The 16,850-nt window shown below is 43.5% G+C and overlaps 1 protein-coding gene across 1 annotated transcript in view; it reads right to left on the minus strand.

Annotated features, from left to right (window-relative positions):
• Positions 1-16,850, minus strand: part of MYRFL (myelin regulatory factor like) — a 140,629-nt gene that overhangs the window by 22,173 nt on the left and 101,606 nt on the right. Inside the window, exons 15-16 of the mRNA XM_062202075.1 lie at positions 5,251-5,414; positions 4,569-4,632 (exon numbers count right to left, since the gene is read on the minus strand). Of these exons, the coding sequence (XP_062058059.1) occupies positions 4,569-4,632; positions 5,251-5,414 (228 nt within the window). The remainder of the gene's footprint in view (positions 1-4,568; positions 4,633-5,250; positions 5,415-16,850) is intronic.

Consider the following 16,850-nt stretch of genomic DNA (forward strand, 5'->3'; position numbering starts at 1 on the left):
ACCATGATGAATTCTAGAAAAGATTTTTGTAGCGTGAAATCTTACTAAGTAATTAAATAAGACAAGGGGCTTCAGAAAGCTCATGGGAGATGGTATTAAAAGATAATGTGTGTTGGCCGGCACTGTGGCTCAATAGGCTAATCCTCTGCCTTGCGGCGCCGGCACACCGGGTTCTAGTCCTGGTCGGGGTGCTGGATTCTGTCCCGGTTGCCCCTCTTCCAGGCCAGCTTTCTGCTGTGGTCAGGGAGTGCAGTGGAGGATGGCCCAAATGCTTGGGCCCTGCACCCCACGGGAGACTAGGATAAGCACCTGGCTCCTGCTTTCGGATCAGTGCGGTGCGCCGGCCGCAGCGGCCATTGGAGGGTGAACCAATGGCAAAGGAAGACCTTTCTCTCTGTCTCTCTCTCTCACTGTCCACTCTGTCTGTCAAAATAAATAAATAAATAAATAAATAAATAAATAAATAATGTGTGGAGCAGGCGTTCAACCTGGGGACTGAGATGCCTGCATTCCATATCAGAGCACCTGGTTTGATTCCCCAGCTCCAGCTCCTGACTCTGGCTTCCTGCTAATGCAGATCCTGGGACACAACAGTCATAGCACAAGTGGCTGGGCTCCTGCCACCCGCATAAGAGACCTGGATTCAATTCCCAGCTTCAGCTCAGCCTAGCCTCAGCCACTGCAGGATTCTGGGGAGTGAACCAGCAGGTGGGAGCTCTCTTCCTCTTTCTTTCTGTCTCTTTCTCTGTGTCCTTCAGATAAATGAATTTTTGAAACATTTTAAATGTGAATTTTCAATGAAACTTGTGAAGTCCCCCTATACACATCAGTATCCAATTCTTCCACCTATTTAAAAGGACCGCTCTGGGCCTGTTTCTTATTTATTCTTATATCCATTCAATCAGATATTTAGTGAGCACTACTATATACAATGCTTTAGAAGATATAAAAATTAGTGAATTACAGTTTTTGGGAAGTGAATGGGACAGACCTTCTGGACTAAGATATGTTAGCATAAAAAGTTTGTGCTTAGGGAATAGGTCAAGAGCTACAGGAGAGACACCTCTAATGATGGAGAACTGGGCTGAAGAGATAGGAGTGGTTCCCTGTCCCCTTAAATAAGGTGCTTCTTAAAGATGGGTTTTCTGCTAATGCACTGGGAAGTATGATGTTTGCTTCCTTCTGGGGATACAGAACGTAGATCCAACACGCTGCTGGTTGGAATGGTATTGCGGGGAAGTGGTAAATAAGAAATAGCTTGCAGTTGGCTGAATTTCTTGATCCTAGCTGGTTAAGGAAAATATTCTTCAACGTAAAAGAGAGAGGTATTAAACACTCTTTTCAACAAGTACACAAACCCTGAGAGCTACTGTAACTGCATCATTTAAGTGCAGTTTCTGAAAACTAAGAAGTCAATGGCCTAAGACCCGAAGCCAGACTAAGTCATCTAGACATCACTGAACCTCATTTTCTTAATTAATAATAAAAAAATGCCTGTTTTTCAGAGTTATTGGGTAGATGCAATTAACACTTTAGTGGTTCTTAGATTTAAGTGCACATAAGAACTACAAGTAAGACTGTAAAAAATCTAAATGCCCTGGAAAATTCTGTTTTAATCGGAGGTAGATGGGGTGGAGGCTGGCAACCTGTAACAGTTGAGATAATGACAAGTATTTATCCCTGTTCATGTCTCTCCTCTCCCCCTTCTCCTCCACTCTGAAGTCCTTCCCACCTCACTCTGAACTCTACACGTAGCAAGAATCACCCACCTACTTCTTAGAGGTAGGAAAAGGAAGAAAGAAGAACTCTATAGATTCAATGAGCCCTAGGGCCAGACTCCCCAGTTCTCCCCCAGAATGCATACCATCTCAGCCAGCATTAGGAACTGGCTTCTCACCATCTGCGAAGGCCTGTCAACTTGCTACCACAGCAATTTCTTTGCTCATTAACACCCTACCCCCAACACACATGTACTGCAATGACCCAATGAGGCCCAAAGAACAGAGGACACCTAGTGAGTGGGTGGTGGCATGGCAGGGACAGTCCACTTCATGGAAGCAGAGGCCTCCTACCAAGACCACACAGGGGGAGTAAATCATTCTCATTATGTATACTTTAGCGAGCTCTGAGGATGTTTCTGACACATATAAAAATATGGGAACAACTAGAATAGCAGGTCTAAAAGTACTGGTAACAGAGAGAACGTATTCAGCACTTATTGTGTGCCATATATATATATATATTTTTTTTTTTTTGACAGGTAGAGTTATAGACAGTGAGAGAGAGAGAGACATAGATAAAGGTCTTCCTTCCGCTGGTTCACTCCCCAAATGGCCGCTACGGCCGGAGCTGTGCCAATCCAAAGCCAGGAGCCAGGAGCTTCTTCCTGGTCTCCCACGCGGGTGCAGGGCCCAAGCACTTGGGCCATCCTCCACTGCCTTCCCAGGCCACAGCAGAGAGCTGGCCTGGAAGAGGAGCAGCCAGGACCAGAACCAGTGTGCCGCATATTCTGAGTGCCTTACATGTACTGTCATATTCAGTCTTCACAATAATCCTCAGTAGCCCATGAGCAGGTCATGTTATCATCTGCATTTTAGAGGCAGGAAAAAGGAGGCACAGGAAAGCTGTGTTCTCACCCAGTCAATAAATCACAGAGGCAGGATGTGAATTTTAAGGAAAAGAAATCATTCCAGAATCTGTGCTCTTAACTACAGTGCTGTGCTGCCCCCTTTGCTCTGTGCAAACAAACAAACAAAACCCACTACACAACACAGATGTTATGGCTATCATCAGAAAGGCTCCATGGCTTGTCAAGAAGTCTGAGCCTATCCTATCTATTTTCAGTCTTATCTTTACTATCCTCCCTAATCGAGTCCCACTAATCCTTCAGTGAAGCCCGTGCCAGCTCCCAGAACTTTGTTTATGCTGCTGTCTGCAGCCTCTCCTCCAGCTCCACCACTTTCTAGGCCCAAGGCTACTGTGCTTTTGAAGCCAGGCTCCCATGATACGCCTGCAGCACTCCGGGCCTCAGCAGCGTTTATCCCATCAGGTACACCCATGCTTTGTACTTTCTTCCCATCCTCCGAGCTACCTTGTAAAGCCTTAGAAGAAAAGATCGCATCTGACTCAGCTCTGCCTCCCACAGGGCTTCTGCGGTGACTGCAGGAGGTCTCGGAGCGCGGAATATTCTTCCACTCTTGTTGAAGTCCAGGATCCCATGTCCACATGTCAACTCCCACCTCGCCCACACACCCAAGACATGGAACCACTTAGCGTTTTCAGTTGCGATTGTGAGGCTTCAGGAAATATTGTCAGACTGGACTCTCTACTCATTCATTTGTTTGACAAATATTTCTTGAGTACCTACTATGAGCTAGTCTCCGGGAACAAATCAAGATGACAGACTCAAGGGCTACCCTTGTGGACCATATATTCTGGTTAATATTCTCAGATACTTGCAAATTAAAGAGAATCTCTGTGTGCAGGGCAGATTTAAAGAGGCTGCAGCTAACAAAATTATACCTATCAGGGCTTCTCTGGACACAGACACCATTCCCTCCATCTCATAATTACAAACGGGCTACATAATGTCTTTTTAGTGTTTTTGTGTTTCTTGAGCTATATGTGTTGGACACTGTCATCAACAATCCTAATAAGACAGGTGCCATAGAGAGCTCTATTGGACAGTGTGTCCCCAGAACATGTCTACATATATATTTATCCATGTCTTTGTGCCCATTGTCAGCAGCATAAAATGTCATTAGTTTTTAGTAGAAGAATTTGGAATGATCTCTGAATCTGTTTAGAATAGTTCCATGCAGTACAGCATGAGAAAGAGAGAGTAAATGAGGCAGTAGCTCAAACACCAATTAGGCTGCCTTTAACAGAGTATCTGTTGAGGTCATGAAGAACTTCCCTAGGGAGGTCCACTTTTGGGTCACTGGTGGAGCAGAGGGAACAAGATAGGAAGGGCCGTAGCAGCTCCTCCCTCACTAGCGCCTCTCTGTGATGGAGAGGGTGTCCTTGAGGTTAAGAAATGATCAACCTTCCCTTTTTACTGTAAATGTTACCCTGCGCGATTGTCTTTATCTGTGAAACCATCGCATTTTAACCTTTGCAAGCAAGCAAAAACCTGTCCTACCATCTGCATATTAAATACTAAACTCCAAAGGGAAAAATGGAATTTGAGGATTAAGGGAAGGCCCTTTGGGAGCTACTGAAGCCAAAGACATGGGACTCAGTGGGGTCACGAAACACGCACAGATCTCTCAGCCCTGGGCCACGTGCAGGGAGTGGGATGGAAAAATATGAACAAAAACTGTCAATACAATTCTGAAATGGACACGCTCGGTACTCATTTCTCTAAACTTTCGTGCTTAAAGAAAGTAGCTATCCTATTCAAGGGTGAGTATGTAATTCCCTGAAATGCACAGGATGCAAACTATAAATAAATGAGTAAGTGGGAAAAACGTCTTTGATCACTTTTCTGAAAGGTTTTGTTTTTGTTTTTGTTTTTGTTTAGTATAAAAGACATCATCTCTGTTCATTAAAAATGTAAGGCTATTTACCTTATTGGCATTTTTGGAAATGGCTTTTCTTCGAGAAGATGTACTAACAGTTCTGCTAAATTTGCTTTAAAAAGAAAGAGAAAGAGAAAAAAAATCGTTACTCTTCACTTGTCTCTCTAGGAGTTATAGACAAAGGCCCAGGCTGTCACTAACACAGTAGTGTGACTTTCTTTTGTACTATGATGATAATTTGGAAAAAAGAAAACCCAAGGCAATCGGGAGTTCTTTTTGTGAAAAAAGACATGAGTAGGCACAGTGAATGCATTAAGCATTACATTTCTCTTTTTCTCAAAATTGGCCCTAGGAAATGTGCACTTACCTTTTTGCATAATAAAACAACAACAACAACAACAAGTTTCTTCCCTGAGGACCAAACACGGTTTTCTAAATTTAGAAATGGTCACCACGGCTAAAGAGAAGCCAGGCTTTTGCTAAGATCTAGCACTTCCTGTAGCAACTGCTGTTCAACAGACGCCTCTCGCTTTGTTTCATTTTTAAAGCAGCAACAGAAAAAAGGGAATTATCACAGAACCCAATTGTGTTCCAGAACATTCTCAAAGAGCAGGGACTTTATTCTCAGACAGTGGTGGTTTCTGCTTGACCAAAAGAACATTTGAATTGCTATCTGGAAAGAACCCACTCTCTTCTTCCCTGCAAACGTCCATGGCGCCGCTGGCCATACCTGCTTGAACTCGCTTCACTGACTGAGGACTTCCAACTGCTGAGGCGCTTCAGCCTGGCCAGCCTTTTGTTCCATATCTCTAACTCTTCTATTCTTTCTTCAAGGTTGTTGGTTAGTTTGCAGAGCTGCTTCACCGCACCTACATTTTCCATAAAGATCTGGTCCTAAAAAAAAGGAAATAATAAATACAGAGTGCATAAATTTATAGAGTGAGGCCACAGCCCATTCCAAACAGCTGAGACACACATTGAAAATGGTTATGTACCCACAGCACCAAGTTCCTTCAAGATAAATCCAGAGAGGTTTGAAACTTAAAGCTGTCTCACTGAACTGCTGGCTATGTAGTAAAACTGCTTCTACTCAATTTGCAATAAAGGGGAAATATGTCCTTGTAACCCGAGAGAGAACGGAGCTGAAGGACCTCGTCAGATCTGGGACCCAGAGATTTATTTCCAGTGGCCATTCTGCTATATTTAAAACTCATAAAAGCAAGCCGGAGCAGGCTTCCGGGTGTTGATTTGTGTGTTCATCACTAAGTCCCCCTAAGAAGTGAGTCCAGCTCTCCTGGAAGAACGGGGAGACCCTGCTCAGGTGAAGGCGGGAGCAATGAAGACCCAGTCTTTGTCTGAGTTCCGTCTCCCACTAGAAGGGAGAACGCAGGAGAAAGGTAGTAAGGTCTGTGGGCTTCAGCTTCCTCACCTGTCCAGGAGAGAATAATGCTTGACGTATTGATTTCTGCTTTAGCATCTCATGAACTATCATGTGAAATTTGTATTTTAACCTAAATCCCAAAGTTTAAAAAACAAACAAACATGGATTTCTTCTGTCCAGAGAAAGTCACTGACACATCAAAAAGAGGAGGGGAAGACTAACTCAAAGCCAGAGAGCACAGGCCATCGGCTCCCACATCCACACTTCAGTTGTCCTAGGAACACGGGCACCGATCTCTCAGCCGTCACAAAAACCCTGGGAAGCTCTTGACAACTCACACCCTGACCCTGTGACCTTGCCTCCTTTTCCTCTCTCTGTTCACAAGTTCAAAACCCCACAGCATGCTCTGGGTCTCACGGAGGAAAGGTCACTGTTGTAAAGTCTCGAGCTCGTGGCCAGTAATTCAAGGCTTTTGGTGGTTTGGTGGTCAAACTCAGAGCTTGTGTGTCTTTGAGACTCCCAGGATGCAAACAAGCTTTCTGGGTTTCAAACACGGGGAAAGCAATCACGCAGAGCAATGAAAAGCCGACTGTGACAGATGCAAGGCTTAGTGCGGGCAGCTGAAAATCAGGCATGCCTTGTACAACGCTGGCTGGCTCTCTCCAACTCCCAGGGCACTCAGATCCAGTGAAGCCCCTACATCCTCACCAAGGTCTGGGACCTTCCTCCAGCGGTTATGTCGGATAAAAAGCCTTTCCCTGAAGCCAGTCCAAACCCCACCCCATCAGAGGCCACAGGTCAGAAGGCAGCCCACTCTCCCGTGATGTCCTAAAGAACGTCCAGTTTTATCAGTTGGCCGTTTGCTGTGTATCAGGCAGAGGTGGAGGGTAGCAGTTGCGTCGATTCATATGTGTATCTCCCCAGCATTTAGCTCATGGCTTTGCCCACAAGTCATGCTCAGTAAGAACACAAAAAAAGGGAACTGGAAGGTGCGAGGAGTTAGCAATGTAGGAAACAGTGAAGCTGCCAAAAGCTTCACCCCTGAAGCCTACACTCGCCATCAGAGGACTTTAAAACATTAAAACTTACATTTAAAATTAAAAAGCACCTCTGTATTCTATTCATAGAAATCAGAAAACCCTGTATTTTTCCTGAGGTTTTAACCAATACCCTTCAAAAGAACACAAATTGATAAAACTATTATGGAATTTAGTAATATCTAACGTAATTGCAAATGTTTTTATTATTGAGTCAGTAATCCCACTTCTAGGAATCTGGAAGTCTGAAATCAATCCAAATACCATTAGAGTGGACTTGACAGTAAGTGATGCTACATTCACACGGCAGCATACAATGCAACTACATAAAGGAATGAAGACTATCTCCATATACTGTAATGCAGCACCGGCATCCCATATGGGCTCCGGTTCAAGTCCCAGCTGCTCCACTTCCGATCCAGCTCTCTGCTATGGCCTGGGAAAGCAGTGGAAGATGGCCCAAGTCCTTGGGCCCCTGCACCTGCATGGGAGACCTGGAATAAGCTCCTGGCTCCTGGCTTTGGATCAGCTCAGTCTGGCTGTTGTGGTCACTTGGGGAGTGAACCAGCAGATGGAAGACCTCTCTCTCTCTCTCTCTCTCTCTTTTTCTGGCTCTACCTCTCTCTATAACTCTGTCTTTCAAATAAATAAAATAAATCTTTTAAAAAAAGCAAACAGTTACAATACCAAGAATCAATACATCAAGTAAAGGCCTAGAAAAGCTAAATTTAAATTAGGAATATTACCATGAATTCCTGATATATTCAATTTTTCACAAGAAAGAAATGTGTCTTAGCCAAGTCCATTAAAAGGACTAGAAAAAACATATTTTGAACCTACTGACAATGAGCACACCTCATTGTGGTCTCTAAACACCATTCCCACGGAAGGACTTCAGGCCTCTTTGGAGAAATAATGAGTCCAGGTTTGAAGTAGGAGATGAATCAAGTGATCTGGAGCATCTGACACTCAGAGAAAACAACAAATGACAACCAAGAACCATGCTTGTATCAAAATGATTCAGAATCTAACCGAAGAAGCTTCTGTTGGCCAAATATAGAACTTCAAAGGATTAATTACTGTAAAAATCACAGAATAAAATCTGTTTTAAAGCCATCCAACACTTGAAATTTAAAAATATTGCACTGGTTACTTTTGGAGGATATTAGGGGATCAACTTATTTTTTTTGCAAACTTGTAAATAAAGGGAAGAATCGAGCTTTATCTTGCTTTTCCTGTTCATCAGCTACATAGTTGACAAGGGAAAGTTCCTCATTTTAGAAGCAATCTCAAGAACTGATAAACAAGAAATGACAGAGTGGCACTATTTTCCAGCTGCTAATGAAACAATGGATCTAGGCAATGGTCCTCAACGTTCCTAAAATCATGTTTCCTTGTGTCACACATACATACTCATATTTAAAAACAATCGTAGGGGCTGGCATGTGGCACAGCTGGTTAAGCTGAAGCAGGTTAAGTCCCAGTATACAATGCCATGTATAGAAGATTGCCAGTTCAAGTCTCAGCTGTTCCACTTCTAATCAAACACCACTGGGAAAGCAGCAAAAGATGGCTAAAGTGCTTGGGGCCCTGCCACCCACCTAGAAGACCCAGATGGAGCTCCTTCCTCCTGGCTTTGGCCTGTCCCAGCTCTGGCCTTTGCAGCCATTCGGGGAGTGAACCAGCAGATGAAAGATGTCTTTTTCTCTGTCTTTCCCTCACTCTGTCGCTCTGCCTTTCAGCTAAATAAATAAATCTTTAAAACAAATAAAATAAAAAGTTGTGATTTCAACACCAATTGGGTTTTAGGATATAAAGGCATCACTATAAGTTTTTATTGTGGTAACTGTAAAGCGATTCAATTTTTAAGAGATAATCCTCTTTTAGGAAAACTATTGAATACCTGTGATAAAATGATATGATGTTAGATTTAGCTTTAAATAATCCAATTTGCCAAGGATTCCATAGGGGATTTAACTCAAATAAGATCGAGTAAGAATCCATAACTATGGAATCTGAGTGAGGTATATGTAGGATTTTATTATGATTCTAATTTTGTATACGTTTCAAATTTTTTTATTTATGGTGCTTTAAAAAGCACACACACACACAATTCTGACAAAAGCCCCTCTGAATTTCCTAATCCAATATGTTTTCCTTTACTTTTAAATTTGTTTTAATAAAAATAAGGCTGAAATCATGAAGAAAAGAAGAACATTCTGTGATTGTAGATCACAATAAATATTATGTGGTTATTTACTGTGTTTACTCGGTAGGGTGTCTTAACACTATAACCATATTTACAATGGATCACATGGTCAGTTAATGTCCACACAAAAGGCCAAAACTGGGTCCTCATCAATCCCTCCTACATCCTGGTTTCCCACAGGCAATTTCTCAGGGCTGTCAACTTCACACCCCAAGCCTCCCAAATCTACCCCCTTCCCTTCATCTTCATCTGTAATACTTACATCTATTTTTTGTCTTAGCAACTGGCTTCTTCCCCTTTTTTTTTTTTCTTTTTAAAAAATTTAGGGGCTGGCCCTATGGTGTAGTGGTCTAAGCCTCTGCCTGCCATGCCAGCATCCCATATGGGTGCTGGTTCAAGTCGCAGCCACTCCACTTCCAATCCAGCTCTCTGCTATGGCCTGGGAAAGCACCCTGCACCCATGTGGGAAACCCAGAAGAAGCTTCTTGCTCTTGGCTTCAGATTGGCCCAGTTCTGGCTGTTGCTGCCATTTGGAGAGTGAACCAGCAGAAGGAAGAGTTCTTTTTCTCTAACTCTGCCTTTGAAATAAACAAATAAATCTTTAAAAAAAAAATTAAACCATTTGCCACATGCACAATTTAAGGGTAGATGAAGGCTAGGTTTGTTTTGCTTAAATCATTTCTTTACTTGAGAGACAGAAAAAGTTCCCTCCCATTTGTTCACATCCCCCAGTGCCCACAGTGGCCAGGGGCTTGGCAGAGGCTGAAGCTAGAATCCAGGAACTCAACCCAGGTCTCCTACATGGGTGGCAGGAACCCAGGTACTCGAGTAATCACCTGCTGCTTCCCAAAGTATGCATCAGTAGGAAGCTGGATTCAGGAGCAGAGGTGAACATCAAATCCAAGCCCTTGGATATATGACAAAGGGCATCCTGACCAGCATCTTAACCACTAGGCCCAATGCCCATCTCATTTTTATAATGTCTGCAGATACATTAATTTGTGATTTAGCCCAAAGCATACAGTGGAAAGTGATAGTAACGTCCCCTCTAAACCACAGTAAATTCTTGCTGCAACATCTTCCTCAACAGAACTTAGTACGGCCTCATGAAATACGAGCAATGGCTGCAGCTGTCCAGTTACTTGTCAATAATGATAAAAGGCCAGCTCTGATTTCTCCACTTCCTATTTGCAAGCCCCATGCATCTTCCAGGAAGGTCCAATAGGCAGGGAGATAACTTATGAGTTCTTCTATGCAGGAGGAAATAAAAATGGAAAGGAAATTTACTGCCTTCCTGATTATAATTATGGCCAGCCCTGACTTTATGGCTCCAATGGAAAATTACCAAAAAATAAATTCCCAGGACATGTTAGATGGACTCTGATCAAAATACATAGAGTTCTGACTTCTGTCCTCCATCATCACAGTGAAGCCAGTGTCAATGAGTTTCAAAATATAATCTTGAGTTTTCTGAAAATGCTTTTTTCCACACAAGTAATAAGATCTCTCTGAGAGGATTTTAACAGGAATATGCATCACAAATGCCCTTGGAACTTTTTATAAATACATACATCCAGACCCCAAAAGGGGCTTGGATTCATTAAGCCTGAGCTGGGTATCAGGGTGGAACACTGTGAAGAATTTTCCCCAACTGATGCTCACCATTGGTTAAGAACAACTTTGCAACTGAACCTAATTCAATTATTCAATGCTCTCCAGCTAGGAAGGTTCAGAAGGGACCTGCTACTGCAGCTGCAATGTAACTTTACAACTATGAAAATGGTTGGTCTAGCTCGCCACCAAAAATCACTAATGACACTGTGGAGGAAAAAGTGGCAAGTCCATCAACCCACACAAGAATCTTTTAGCCACTGTTAGACTTGATTTGCAGTTGGGGTACATATGGGCAGTATGAGCGTATTTTCTAAATGGACAGCCAGGACACTTGGGAAAGTATAGGTGCACACAGAAGTAACAGAGGGGCATTTGTGAAATCAGAGCTATCATCGAGCTTAGAATGGATCCCTTATCCAAAGTCCTGTTCACAATCTTCTCTAACCTTTGGGAACCATTTGCCATGCACTGAACCTAGCATGCTGCCCGCTTGAACAAGAACAGGTCGCTCCCTCTACCTGAACCAACTTCCTCACACGTGGCATCATTTATATCATAAACACTCAGAGAATGTCTCCAGAGGGGTGGGATGATTAAATGAGTGAAAGTTCATACAGTGGTAGTTCATGCCATGAATAGCTCTCGAGTGAAATGAATACAGTGGCCCCACTTCTAGTTAATTCTTTTGTCTGACGTTTTGCCCAGAGATGCAAAAGAACTAAGGCCCAAATTCCTTTTCCGTGTTAGAAAATGCCCATGGAATCATGGGTGAATTAAACAAGAACTAGCATTTCCAACTTCAGTGCAAGGGGCTAGTGTTCAATTGTACCCGGCACACTGGGCTCCACCCTGCAGAGGTCTTTTCTTCTTTGGGAAGGGGTTGGCTCAGGAAACTGAAGACAGCCCTTCAGCCCTCCCCACCCTAGGAAACCTTTGGACACTAAAGAACACAGTTCACAAATTCCTTCCTTCCTTGCAAAGTTGAGAATAATGAGCCAGGGACAATGGGATGCAACCCAGGCAGTGGGTTTACGTCTTCTCTTTGGAAACTTCAGCTTGTCCTCTACCTAACAACACTGAGTGACAGTAACCGCGTCTGATTGCAAGAAAGCTTTGAGCAGATGAAATAACCTCATAGATATTTCCAACAGAGTCATACATAGGCTTGCACGGACTGATGCTTTATAATAAAATCATGAGAAGAAGACAGCCTGTAATTGAGCATTGTAAAAATGATTGCCAAAGGGAGAGAGACTGTCTTTAGCCAGTGGGTGTGTCTGACCATTGTTCGGGCTTTGAATAAACTCAGCTTTAGATCTCTGTCCAAAAGTCTATTTTGTGGGGAGCTCACTAAGCCCTAAGGAGGCTTTAAAGAAAGCGAGAAAAGCAGGCCACGGAGACGCTGTAGAAGCCCCAAGTTCCAGCTGGATGTTCAACAGGCCCTGGAAGACAGCATAGGCCCCCTGCATATGGGAGTTTCTTTTGCCAAGAAGCTAACTCTCGGGCTCATTTCCTTAGACGTCATGTTTTGACCTTCTTCTGCCTTACATGGGAAGAGCGTAAGAGTCATAAAATTCAATAAATTGGGTGTATTACTGTTTCCATTATTTACCTTAAAATCCTTGTTTTAACTTTTACTTCCATTTACAAGAGGTCTTCAAACAGCTCATGAAAAATGAATATTGGGAAAAATTATGCATGGGTTTCCAAAGTTGTTTCCCACCAAAATAAACTTATCTTTTCATTCCATCTTTCACATCTTTTTAAAAAAATATTTACTTATTTAATTCGAAAGACAGAGTTGAAAGACAGAGACAGACAGACAGACATCTCCCATCTGCTGTTCCACTCCCCTGCACTTAAATAGTCAGGGCTGGGCGAGGCTGAAGCCAGGAGCCAGGAGCTCAGTCCAGGTCTCCCACAGGGGTGGCAGGGACTCAAGTATTTGAACCCTCACTGCTGCCTCCCAAAACAGAAATTTTTGAAGTCCCTTCACAAATGGAATTTTCTGCGGAAAAAAGCTTAAATCCTTTGACTAAGACAAGCTTCCAGTTGAACTAACACACATCACAGTTTGGTGTGATTCTCTGATTTCTGTCCTACCAGGGTGACCAATGAGCTCCTTTGGAAGGCAGTTACGGTGTCTCGGGACTCCCTAGACTAAGCCAGCACCTGATGCACGTAGCTCAATAATCAATGAACGACAGAATCAGTCGTCCTTCATCGATCACCTGTGAGGCGCTAAGCACTCTCCTGAGCGCAGAGGTACAACAAGTAGATAAGCCAAACAGCACTGCTGCCCTCAAAGACCACATTTGCTAGTGCTGTTGGGGGAGGGAGAATCACCAATACCAAACAAAGCACAACTAAATAATAACGTTGCAAGTTGTGAGTAGCACTAGGAAGGAAACCAACGAGGCATTTCAACAGAACATAAGTGCTACCATCTTAAGTTATTGCTATGGGTTTTATTTTTGAGCACTGAAAAAGAATAAAGCAATAGAGCCCAATGAGAAGTCATAGTCTCATCCTGGAAAAGGCAGGTGACCCAGAGGAACACTGCGCCAATCACAGAAGTTAACAAGAAAGGAATGTACAACTTCACTACTAATTAGAGAAAGCCAAGTAAAAACAGCCTGATGTCATCTTAATTCCATCCTGGTTGCAAAAACTGAGAAAGTCTGATAGTGTCAGGTGTAGCGGAGGACACAGGGCACCAGGAGGCCCCTTGGGCTGTGAATCTGAACTCACCGGCAATCTGACAGCAGCGCTGTGTGTCTCCGATACCCAGTGCTGGGGTAGGTCCGGGGAGAACCTCTTGGCCCCATTTCTTAGCCACCCTCGTTGTTCACCTGACTTTTTGACATCGTGCTCGCCCCATGTTCTCTTCCCTCTTTCCTCCTGTCCTCTCAGCCTCCACAGGTTTTTACCCCTCCAGGCCACAACTAGACGTGCTCCTCGATAGTTGCTTCCCCACCTCTTTCCTTCTCCTTCTGCCTGAACCCAAAGCCTACAGTAGGCCCAGGCAGCTAACAGGAAGCAGTGACATGGCTGAGGGAGCCATTTTACAGCCTCATGTCTGCACACCACCTGTTCTCTCAAGGAACCCAAAGTTCAAAACATGTGTGAAGATCCCCTGACTTTTAAACAGAGAGGCAAAAAAATTTGAAATATTTTTTAAGTACCACAAGGGGAAAAAAATGTGTGCAAGGCCTTATTTGCCACAGGCTTTTCACCTGTGACCAGTGTCCCTAAGCTTTGCCTTCCTCATGAACGTCTTCACCCGAGTGCAGCTGCGTCTCCACCCTGGCTGCTTTCTCCGGTCCCACACTCCCAGGCACCTGCTGGACATTTCCCATCTAAACGTTCTGCTGAAATCTCAAAGTCAAAATTGAATTCGTCTCTTCCCTAGGCAATCACTCATCCTTCAGACTTCCTCATGTTAATAAAACACTTCTCTTCCTTTCACTCAGGCATTAATATAAACACATTTTTTTTTTTTAAATTTGACAGAGCCAGATAGTGAGAGAGAGAGAGACAGAGAGAAAGATGTTCCCTCTGTTGGTTCACTCCCCAAATGGCCGCCACGGCCGGCGCTGCACCCATCCGAAGCCAGGTGCTTCCTCCTGGTATCCCCTGAGGGTGCAGGGACCCAAGCACTTGGGCCATCCTCCACTGCCCTCCCAGGCCCCAGCAGAGAGCTGGACTGGAAGAGGAGCAACCGGGGCTAGAACCTGGCACCCACATGGGATGCTAGTGCTGCAGGCGGAGGATTCACCAAGTGAGCCCCGGCCCCATAAACATATTCTTTTTAAAAAAAGAACCACATGTATTTATTTATTTGAAAAGCAGAGTTACAGAGAGACAAGGAAAGACAGAGAAAGACTGATAAAGAGATCTTCCATCCACTGGTTCACTCCCAAAAGGGCTGCAATGTGGAGGGCTGTACCAGGCTGAAGCCAAGGAGCCTAGAACTCCATCAGAGTCTCCCATGTGAGTGGCAGGGACTCAAGCACCTGGCCATTATTTGCTGCTTTCCCAGGAGCATTAGCAGGGGGCTGGACTGGAAGTGAAGCAAGCTGAGACTTGAACCAGTGCTCAGATGGGATGGTGATATTGCAGGCAGGGGCTTAACTCACTGTGCGACAATGCTGGCCATTCCCGACGTGCCAGACTGTACTACAATCAACACAGGATTGATGAGGCATATTCTCAGACCTCAAGAATCTCACATGGGCAGGTGTTTAACTCAGCACTTAAAGTGCTACTGCTACTTCAAGTGATCTATAGATTCAATATAATCGCTATTAAAATTCTAATGTTTACTGCAGAAAGAGAAAAACCAATTCCAAAATTCACATGGACTCTCAAAAGACCTTTAATAGCCCAAGAAATTTTGAAAAAGAACAAAGCTGAAGGACTCTCAACTTCCTCATCTCATAACTTACAAGATAAAGGTACTGGCAAAGACTTCTTGGAAAAGACCCCAGAAGCACAGGCAGTCAAAGCCAAAATTAACATTTGGGATTGCATCAAACTGAGAAGTTTCTGTACTTCAAAAGAAACAGTCAGGAAAGTGAAGAGGCAACCGACAGAATGAGAAAAAATATTTGCAAACTATGCAACAGATAAAAGGTTGATAACCAGAATCTACAAAGAAATCAAGAAACTCCACAACATCAAAACAAACAACCCACTTAAGAGATGGGCCAAGGACCTCAATAGACATTTTTCAAAAGAGGAAATCCAAAGGGCCAACAGACACATGAAAAAATCAGGGAAATGCAAATCAAAACTACAATGAGGTTTCACCTCACCCCAGTTAGAATGGCTCACATTCAGAAATCTACCAACAACAGATGCTGGAGAGGATGTGGGGAAAAAGGGACACTAACCCGCTGTTGGTGGGAATGCAAACTGGTTAAGCCACTATGGAAGTCAGTCCGGAGATTCCTCAGAAACCTGAATAGAACCCTACCATACAACCCAGCCATCCCACTCCTTGCAATTTACCCAAAGGAAATTAAATTGGCAAACAAAAAAGCCATCTGCACATTAATGTTTATTGCAGCTCAATTCACAATAGCTAAGATCTGGAGCCAACCCAAATACCCATCAACAGTAGACTGGATAAAGAAATTATGGGACATGTACTCTATAGAATCCTATACAACAGTCAAAAACAATGAAATCCAGTCATTTGCAACAAGATGGGGGAATCTGGAAAACATTATGCTAAGTGAAATAAGCCAGTCCCAAAGAGACAAATATCATATGTTCTCCCTGATCGGCGACAACTGAGCACCAAAGGGGAAACCTGTTGAAGTGAATTGGACACTATGAGAAACAATGACTTGATCAGCTCTTGTCCTGACTGTTGATGTACAATGTAATACTTTTTCCATTTTAGTATTTTTTTTTTGTTCTAATACTATTGGTTGAACTCTATAATTAACACACAATTATTCTTAGGTGTTTAAATTTTAACTGAAAAGTGATCCCTGTTAAATATAAGAGTGGAAATATGAGAGGGAGGAGATGTACAATTTGGGACACGCTCAATCGGACTTGCCCCGAATGGTGGAGTTAGAAACGTGCCAGGGGATTCCAATACAATCCCATCAAGGTGGCATGTACCAATGCCATCTCACTAGTCCAAGTGATCAACTTCAGTTCACAATTGATCACTCTGATAGGTCTAAGAGTCAAAGGGATCACACAAACAAGACTAGTGTCTGCTAATACTAACTGATAGAATCAAAAAGGGAGAGAAGGATCCAACATGGGAAGCAGGATACACAGCAGACTCATAGAATGGCAGATGTCCTAAATAGCACTCTGGCCTCAGAATCAGCCCTTAAGGCATTTGGATATGGCTGAAGAGCCCATGAGAGTATTTTAGGCATGGAAAGCCAAGACACTCTGGGGGAAAAAAAAAAAAAGAAGAAGAAGACCTAAATGAAAGATCTCTGTGAGTGAGTTCCCAGTGGAAAGAATAGGGCCAACAAAGAAAGAGGTACCTTTCTCTGAAGGGAGGAGAGAACTTCCACTTTGACTATGACCCTGTTGGAATAAGATCGAAGTCAGCA

The sequence above is a fragment of the Lepus europaeus genome, chromosome 10 (assembly GCF_033115175.1).
Source record: "Lepus europaeus isolate LE1 chromosome 10, mLepTim1.pri, whole genome shotgun sequence".
Classification (NCBI taxonomy): Eukaryota; Metazoa; Chordata; class Mammalia; order Lagomorpha; family Leporidae; genus Lepus; species Lepus europaeus.